Below are 9,571 nucleotides of genomic sequence, written 5' to 3' on the forward strand. Positions count from 1 at the left end.
GTGGTGGGTTTCTTTTGGAAAGGTTTGGGGGTTTGGGGGTTTTTTTTCGGCTTTTTTTTTTTTTTTTTTTTTGGTGATGCATTGGCTCAATTGAAACAAAAGACTACAAAGAAGTATTGAGCAGTGGAAACAAAGTCAGCTGATGAATTGGTAGGTGATGTTCAGTGCTATACAGCTGGGCCAGACTGGGAAGAAAGACAAAATCCTCCATTCTCAACTGTAGTTGGTTATTCCCTCCAGCTCTGTGCATTTTTTATGTTGCTTTTTCAGAAACCCCTTCATTCCTCCTTCTTGCAAGAATGTGATGGTCCCTGCTGCTTGCTTGCAGCCAAGAGTTTATTCCAATTCTGTCACTTTGGTTTTTATTGTTTCTGTTAGGAGAGAGCTGCTTGTGATACCAAACACTGTGCTCTTGAATTTGAGAGATACAGTGTCTGAAACGTCTCGTGATAGATGTGCTTCTCAGACAAATCACTGTTCTTTCATGTCATGATGAAAGTGCACAGATGCTTTGTAGATCCCAAGAGAAGAACTCTTTCTCTTGACTACTGCTTAAAACTTACTGGGTCCATTAGCGCTTACAGAGCCTGATTGATTTGGTGACTGTTATAATAGGCACTATACAAATATAAATGATTCTTTCTGCCATAAAGAATTTCTGATTGCACAGTGAGAAATTTCCTTCTCTCATGCTGGTCTTAAGTGGGCATGGTTCTTCAAGAAAATGCATTCCGTCTTATTTGTGTTGGTGCCAGGTCTCCTCTTTGCTTATTTACCCTGGAAGTCATCTAACCTGAAGGTACCATTTAGTGCTAATAGAGCAGCCTGTCTTCTTGCTGGCGTAGCTCCATGTGTAGCAATGATGGTACCTGACTACCTTGTATTGGTAAATTATGCTTCCCTTTCCAGTATTTTTCTGGGATATTTAGCCTATTTGAGGTACAGCGGTGGCATATCTGAAGAGTGCAGCAGTAACGTGGAAGAGGGGGTGGAGAACTTGTTTTGTGGCACATCATGGTCTCGTTTCGCCCACGGCCCACTGGAGTCATCTGATGGAGCTCATGCAATGCTGTGCAAAATGTCAGGAGAAACGAGGTCCTCAAGGTGGCATGATTCACCTGCGAGGGGTTTTAATGTGGTGAATCATGCCTGTCAGAAATTCTTCTGAACACTTCAGCATCAGGCCGCTTAACTCTTTTTGTCCTTGAGAGTTAACTCTGCATCTCTCTGACTCCCAACAGCATCTCGAGCCTTCTTCACCGCAACTTTGCATTTTGCAGCGGTGCTCTGTGGTTTTTTCACATGCTTCCTTATTATGTGCCAGGGACTCCTGAATGTCTTGCATGCTCCAGTCCTCACCCCAAAGCTTGCTGAGCTGAAAACAAACATGGGGTAGTGAACTGCAGGAGGGAGGTGGCCAGGAAGAGGGAAGGCTGTGATGGCAGTGGTATTGTAACACAATAGCTGGGTGTACTTTGGGCTGCTGCTTGTTTGAAGTTGGGGGGTTGGCTTCCACAGCAACTTCCATCATAGCAAGACCACAAAAGTATAATCGTGTAATTTGCTTCCCCTGATAAGGAAGATGCACTAAGTCTGAAAAAGCAAATGAATTATCAGGCTGTTTAATTGTGTAGGCTGGCAGGGCAAGACAGGAAGATGCACTAAGTCTGAAAAAGCAAATGAAGTTGCCATCTCTGTATGGTTTATTTGATCTCTTTGGTGGTGGTAGCAATGCTTATTTAATGTTTGCAAACAACACAGGCACACTCAGGAGTCCAGGTGTTTTGGGGGTCTTTGCGCTTTGGGGATCTACAGGTAGAGAGTAGAGGACAGACTTGGGCGCATGGAACTTATTACGTAAACAAGAATAAATCCCTTTGTTCCTTGGAGTGAAGTTAGGGTGGCACTGCTGAAATGGGCCCCATGAGAGCACGTGGCCAAGCAGAGAGGTGTGGAAGCAGCTTCATTTTAACTAAATACTCCCTGGCATGGGCTTTACCTCAGGCGACACTCTCGGTGGTAGCAGTGGATGGCTGGGGAAGGTGTTGTGTGCGTGGCTCCTACAGGGATCAGGGGCAACCTGATCACTGGTCCTCAGCTATAATTGATGACAAGGATTGCAGAGAGCAAGCTGAGCTTGAAATATGCCTGTGGCAACTTTGTGTTTGCCACGGTTGATACTCCAGCACAAGGAATCAAGTCAAGGTTTGTGGAGAGACAACAATACATGCATCCCCTTCCAGCCCTGCTCACCAGCTGTATGCATGTTTACATAGAAGAATCACATGTGTTTTGCAGTAAAAGCGAAACACCAATAATACTGATTTTTTGCCTGGAGTGTCTTTCTTTTTGCTAAACGGGAGAGAATGTTTGTAGAGGAATTTAGGCATCTCTGCTCTTTTGTTTTTTGCTTCTTTCAGTTTCTTCCAAGCCAGGGACCTGTGTGAAGGTGCTGACGATTGAGCCCACAGGTAACTGCCAGCTGCAGGAAGATCTGGCTCTCCTAGCAGACTGCGCCCTGCCAGCTGAACTGCGGGTAGGGAGCATTTATACTAATTCTGGTCTCTGTGGGGCTGTGATATGTGTTCACATGTGTTCAGTTGCATTTTTCTACATTTGAGTTTAGTGCTTGCTTGTTTGCCGGTGCTTCAAATGCTGAAAGCCTTTTATTGCTTGGAAATGCTGTAAAATTGTTTAATGAGGCTGTCAGTGCTGGTCCTTTCCCTTGGATTTTTCCACCAGCAGGGATCTCTCTAAACAAAACCCGTGCTATGTGTTTGGTGGGGATTTCCCCATTGATGACAATGGGACAAGAGTTGGCCCCCAGCTCTTTTTCCTTCTACCATCCTTCTTGAGTATCAGAAATGTTCTATCAGCAGGCATTGGTACCCGAAGCGACATGTAGGTGGAAGATGTCTTGCTGGGCTTGCTTGCTAGGAACTGACACCCTGCAGTGGAGAGGTGCTTTCAAACCCTGAAAATATTTCCAGCAGAAATGTGACTGGTGATAATTTGCTGTTCATAACTAAGTCTTGTTGACCCTTAGAAGTAGCCCACAGACCACAGGCTGATGATCACTATGTTAAAATACCATCAGTATTATTAGTTAGGCTCTCATATGTGGATCTTAGCTCCCAATTGCAGGTGAACAGGATAAATACTAGTGGTCTTCATTCTCCCTGAATGTTGGTTTCTGTAATAAGAGCAAAATGAATCTGCTGATGTGTCTGTCCTTTTTTCCCTCTCTCTCATACCAACCACTGAATTTAATAACATGAACTCCTTTTAGGTGGCTGCTGTCCCCAGAGATTGTATGACTGAGTGGTGTAGCAAAGTTTATTGCCTTTTTTCTTTTTTTTTTCCCCTGCTGAATAGACCTGCAAGGTGCAGAGTGTGTGTGTGGTTTCTTACCTGTAATAAGCCAGCACGTTTTGTGCTGGCTTTTGGCAGATGTGTTTTTCTGAATACTGAGCACTTTATAGAGGCAGTTCTTCTCCATCGAGTTTCCATCTACCAATGTGGAAATTTTTCCTGCGTAACTTGCCTCCCCCAAGTAACTGTGCATTTATTTGTGGCTTTCAATATGCCTTTCTGTATGTTTGCAGGCTTTAAAGGGAGGTGATACTATAAGTAACTCTCAGATTTACCTCCCCAAGAGTTAAAAAGAAAAGGATCGTGGGCTCTAAAACAGTGAGATTGACATAAATTTTAAGTCACTTCACAAATAAAGAGTGCTTTCTGTTTCATTGCTTGTTCCCAGACCTTGACAGAATGCTCCTGTCGGGTTAAGCTTTTCCTCTCAAGGTTAGAAACACCTCCCTTTTAATTCTTTCATGTAGAATAGGAGCCGGAAAGAAAATATGGAACTTGGAATAGTATATTAATCTGACAGCACTGTGAATGCCTCTGTGAGCTGTGGTTTTCTTGCTGTGTTCATAGATCAGAATGAAGGCAATTACAGCAGCATTAGACTTGTTGTGGCTGTAAAGGTGAAGAGAGCATGGGCACCCGCCTGTTCACTAGAGAATTTGTATGCCATGCACAAATGTGGGTGCTTTGTTTAAGCCTGATAAATTCTAAAACATTCCTGTTCTTCTCTCTCTAGGTTGGTTGGGTTTGTTTGGTTTTTTTTTTTTTTGTTAACTTACAAAGAATATATGAACAAAGCTCTTCATCCTGTTGCCTTTTATCTCTCATCCTAATGTTTGCAAATTGTTAAATTCTGTGAATTAGGCATCTTTGTTCTGGGACAGAGGAATTATACATCGTCATTCTTACAGAGTTTGATGCCAAACAAGGAATAGTATGCAAACTGTGTAACCTAAAATGTCAGGGACAACTGAATAGTCACGTACAAACATCCTTGTTCTCAAGAGAAACGTACATTTTTGTCCAGCCTATGCAGAACAAAATAGGTATTCAGCTTTGGATAAAAGCCAGCATTTCCAGAATTTGGCAAGAGACGTGAGCTCCTGCATGTTGTAATGCCATATTTCATGAAGTGGGGATGTATACAACCTTCTGTTTCACTGTAAACAAAAAATTTGCATGTAGTATCTTTGATGCTTGAATGATGCAGAAAACTCTACGCATCCCAATTTCATAGTTCAGTAACTTGTTATATGACTAAAATAATAATTAACACTTGCTATCCAATCACAGTCATCATTAGTTTTTAGAGTGAGAACAATCTATTCTTTGAACTGTTAAACGCGTTTGTAATCTTGGTGTTTTGTTTCTCATTCCCGTTTATACTTGAAAGCCGTTTCCCTTTCAGTGTTTGTTTTTAAAAGTTTGGTTGTTGTCTCTATTTTGTTTTAAACTAGTAGTGGCCAGAATTTTTCTGACCACAACAGCTGCTTCTTTGATTTGTTGCAATGAAATTTAGCAGTGACAGATTAAAGTAAAAACCATCAAAAGCCAGGCAACTGTCAAAACCTGTGTGGCTTTCCACTGTCTGTCCATCTGCCTAGCTCTTCATCTCGTGTCTGCCAGGTGACCTATGAGTTAGAGACTCCAGGGCTTCCAGTATATGAGACTGTAGGCACATCACTTCCTTGTAGCTAGTTTTTCATTACTTTTAAACAAAATCTTGTTTTCCAAACCAAGGTGAAATTGGACTTAAAAGGGCCAGAGTTTGCTGTGAAATAAACACTGTTCTCCATCTGTATTGACATTTGGTGTGGCTGCAAAAAAATGTGACCATTTGTGACTTTTGGGGTAAAGCTACATCTTGTAAAGCATAGAAGGAACAGGTGGAAATGAGTAGATGGGTTCCATATTGTCTGTCTCCACACCTCGGGTAGCGTGGTTCTCCATAGCAGTTATTGCTGTGCTTTGCGCGTTTGGCAGAGGCAGATTAACTGAGCTACTCACAACATGCTTCCTTTATTTATTTATTTATTTATTAATCCAATCCACTTGCATCTGGTTACAGGCTGGTATTCTTCTCTTTGATCACTAACCCCTGTATTTTGTGTTGTAATTTATTTACAGTTTTCTTGCTGAGATAATCTGGCCAAGGTACAAATTGCTGCCACTGATTTGTTTTGTATTTTTTTTTGCCTCCAGCAACATTTCTGTTTAAGTGCTAATAGCAAATTGGTAGCAGCGAAGATGTGGTCCTCCACGTGTGATGGCTGGAAGATCCTGTGGATGTTCAAGCGGTCTTATGCTATAGAGGTGTTGAGAATATTTCTGTATGGTGAATAAGTTATTGTGAATGTGTTTGCACCTCCTAAGCTTGACCGTTTCGTGCTTCCTGGGCAACATACTTAACTTTGGCAGCTGTGCTTTGTCTGCACAGGGGTATGCTAAGGAGGTTGCCTGAATGGGGGGGGGGAAGTGGAGGAATAAGCCAGTTTTCTGCAGGGAGACCCTGAAAGGGAGATGAAATTGCTCAAGCATGACAAGGGAGGAGAGTAGAAGTAGTAGAAAATTCTGCAAAGCCACTTCATGCTGAATAGGAGAGGGAAAGACATGAACCTGCTTTTTTAATAGGAGTTGGAAATGACCTTGTAAACCTGAGTGTCTGAGTGGGGATGAGGCAAGGCTACAAGCAGGAAATTTGTAATTCAGGAGACAAACTCTGAGACAAAAAAACCTCCCATGTCCATTCCAGAGGGATGGATTCCTTTTAAACATTTACCTTCGGACAATGAAAGGGGAGCTAAGAAGGGATGTGTGTAGGAGATGTGGAGTTTATGTCTCAATTAAAATTCTTGTGCTATGAAAAGTGGCATCTTGTCAAAGCCTGTTTCTAGGTTTGCTTTATCTGTAATGTGGCTGCAAAGTTGCAGCCTTGAAGTCATGTCAGAATTTATAGGAGAGGATGTGGAAGCTGTGGGCATAGGGTGGGGAAACAAAGAGGGCAGTTGAAACATAACTGCTAGCATTTGTAATGGGATGCCACAGAGAGTGTGGCTGCAGATCCCAGACCGCAGTTTGTTCATTGCCTTGAAACATGAGACACTGATAGCAGCAAAATAGCAGCCTGGGGAATCTACAACTGGGACAGTTTGATCTCATCTTTGATGCTGGAGGTGCTTGTTGTGTTACAGCTGGATGAAAAGCAGGTAATAGATCAGGTGGGGAATGTTCCTTGAATTGCTGCGTCTCCTCTGGGAGAAGGTCCCCAATGGGGACGACTCTCAGGCTAGAGGTGCTATAGAGAGGCAGCATTACTGTGGTAGCCATGCACACAATTTGAACGTCACTGGGCTTACTCTCCTGTGATTAGGAACCAGAAGCTGCCAAACGTTGCTGTGGACAGACGAAGAGCCTGGCAAATGGGTCCAGATTGCCATGTTCAGTGGTGGTGTGAGCTTTTGCCAGCTTGGTGCCTTGCCACATCCTAGAACCTGTTTTGTGAGAGAAACCCCACTGCATGCGAACTGAGCTTGGCTGAGCACCAACCCAGTGTATTGCAGGCTGTGTCTTTGTTTAGTTAGGGAGGGAGGAGTCATCCAGCTCTTCAGTAAGGCTGAAAGTCAGTTGCTTTCAGTTAGGATGGAGGCAGGCGTGTTGGAAATGGTGCTTAGGTAGTCTTGGGATGTACCTTTCCTGGATGAGAGAGAGCAGTAATAAATTCTTCAGCCCAGGCAGCTCAGGAGCATTCTTGCTTTTGGAAAAGCAAGAACCAGGGGAAAATTTTGTTTCTAGAGATTGTCTTGGTTACATGACTGTAAATATAAACTTTTGTCTGCAATTGAATTACCCTGTATATAGGACAAGGTGAAAGTGAAAATATTTGGAAGTGTCACTTTAAAATAACATAAGGCCAACTGATTTTTTTTTTTTTTTTTAATGTGTGTGTGTGTGTGCTGTCTTTGTTGGCAAGTGGGACTGGGAGGAGGTGTGTTGGTGTTAAAATAGTTCACTAGAATATTAATACTGCAACAACACTATCTTTGGCTGCAAATCAAATGAGAAATTTAAAATGTGCTTTAGAAATGTTGGATTATTCAAGTGAGGCAGTAATTGTAGCCAAACCATTTCAAACTGGTATATTCATCTATGTAATCTATACATTACTACATCTACACAGTAAAGGGCTAGTTCTAAGCTCTAGTATGCTTATGATACCTACTACATGAAGTGAACTTCACCTCCACTTGGTTATCTGCCTTGTCAGGTGGCACGGAAATGCTTTCCAGAGGTGTACAGAGGGTCAGGGAGTTTCCATGGATAAGGGAGGCAGCTGTAACTTCTACCAGGCATATCTCTATCAGGAGTGCAAGGAGTCCAGTTCCACACACTGAAATCTGTGTTCAGAGCACCTCTGGTGCTCCCTCACTGTGGTGAGGGAATGGATGGATCATTGCTTCCAGGAAAACCAAGAAGTCCAAACTTGGGACCCTGAGCATGTTTAAAGCACAGATCGTAAAGGTAGGGTTTTCTGGTTTCTCTTCCTAGGTTGGTTTTGGGGAGTTGCCATTTGACAGCACTGACAACTTTAACAGTTGTCCCGACGTGTGTTTCCGGGTGGCAGATTTCAACTTTTTGTGCCATAAGGTATGTGCTTGTGCTATACTTCATGCTCCTTTCTTTTTGCCATGAGTCTAGTCTGCCTGTCTCCCCCACTCACCCAGTGCTGGATACGCTCTGTAGAAGCAGCATTGCCTCATCTCCTGGAAAACCAAAAGTCTTATTGCAGCTGGAAACTGTATTTAAAGCATTTAACAAAACAGCAAACCCCGCCTTTCTTGCAGAGGTGTGGAGATAAATTTATGAGCTCAGCTACAACATTCACAGCTGCAAAATCTCCTACTGCTGGCTTGTGAGTTCAGTGTCTGGAGAGGGGCATGTTTGATATGCAAGTAAACAGCAGTAAGAATGGATTTTGAGACCCAACCTCAACTCAAACTCCTGCCCTAATGCAATGCTACTTTTGAATCTCTTAAGTTTGCAAATTGTTTTTTGGTTCTGAGGGTAGGTGTGAATAGAAATAAGGTATGGAAAAATGTTGGAGATGCAGCTTCGAAATATAGGGAGAATCAATTACAGAGTCTGTACTTCTGAAATACCTTTGAGCTGCTCTGACAGCTGGTTAGTAGTGCTGTTTGACTTGGAGCAATGAGAAAGATACTAGTGTTTTGGTCTGTCTTCCCTCTCCAGGCATTTTTCTGTGGTCGCAGTGATTATTTCAAAGCCCTTCTTGAAGACCATTTCAGTGAGAGTGAGGAGCTGCAGACACAGCCCAGCATCCCTGTGGTGACTCTCCGCAACATCTCAGAAGACCTCTTCATTCGGGTCCTCTACTACATCTACAGTGATGATACAGAGGTGAGGCCAGCCATGGAGCCTTTTCTCCTGTGCTGGTTAATTCTGAAGGTGTTCATGGCCGTGTTTTCCTACAGCATCTGGAGGGGGTGTGTGCGTGTGTGGTTTCTTAAATTCCACTGCCCTGTTCTGCTACCTCACTTCTATCTTGGGAACCCACGTGCTGGGACTTGCTGTTAGCCAGGCAGGGATCTGAGTTTACGTGCATGACGTAAATCCCTAGTCCTTCATCCCATAACAAAAATTGGAAATTAGGTTGCACGTTGTATGTTGGCATGATAAATGCAAGGCTTTGCGGATTTCCCCCCTAGGCTCTATGGAAGGATGAGGTCAGCAACTGCCAGTAGATGGCAGGTGGAACACATTTGGAGATGTGGAAACCTTGAGAGATTCTGCTTATTTACTCTTGGCATCATAGCCCACTTTTCCATTTGTAGCAAGTCATTATTTCCACTGCTATTGCCACTGGGGTGGGCAAAGGTTCCACTGGGAGACCAACGCCTTGCTGTGCTCAGTATTGCAAGCAGGAACAAAATGGCCCTCGCCCACCTAGTGTTCAGTCTAATGGAAGGTGCAGCAAATCTCAGCATTTAAGCAGCTTCCTGCTTTGGTTTTGTGGCAAATGCTTTCAGCAGGCCTAGCTACGAGATGCCGGAACACATTCTGGCATTAGGGCAGTGATCAGAGACACTACTGCACCTGCCAGTGTCGCTGCTCCCAAGCAGTATTTGTGCTCCGGGTTAGGTGCCGTGTACAGAGAGTGCGTGCAGCTGTGACCTTGTTCCTGCTG

General features: G+C 43.5%; 1 protein-coding gene across 1 annotated transcript in view; it reads left to right on the forward strand.

The window, feature by feature from the left end:
• The window catches only part of ABTB1 (ankyrin repeat and BTB domain containing 1), a 27,360-nt gene that overhangs the window by 12,406 nt on the left and 5,383 nt on the right, over window positions 1-9,571 (forward strand). Inside the window, exons 9-11 of the mRNA XM_035894648.1 lie at window positions 2,421-2,536; window positions 7,915-8,013; window positions 8,617-8,784. Of these exons, the coding sequence (XP_035750541.1) occupies window positions 2,421-2,536; window positions 7,915-8,013; window positions 8,617-8,784 (383 nt within the window). The remainder of the gene's footprint in view (window positions 1-2,420; window positions 2,537-7,914; window positions 8,014-8,616; window positions 8,785-9,571) is intronic.

Source organism: Egretta garzetta, unplaced genomic scaffold (genome assembly GCF_000687185.1).
Source record: "Egretta garzetta isolate BGI_Z169 unplaced genomic scaffold, ASM68718v1 scaffold215, whole genome shotgun sequence".
NCBI lineage: Eukaryota > Metazoa > Chordata > Aves > Pelecaniformes > Ardeidae > Egretta > Egretta garzetta.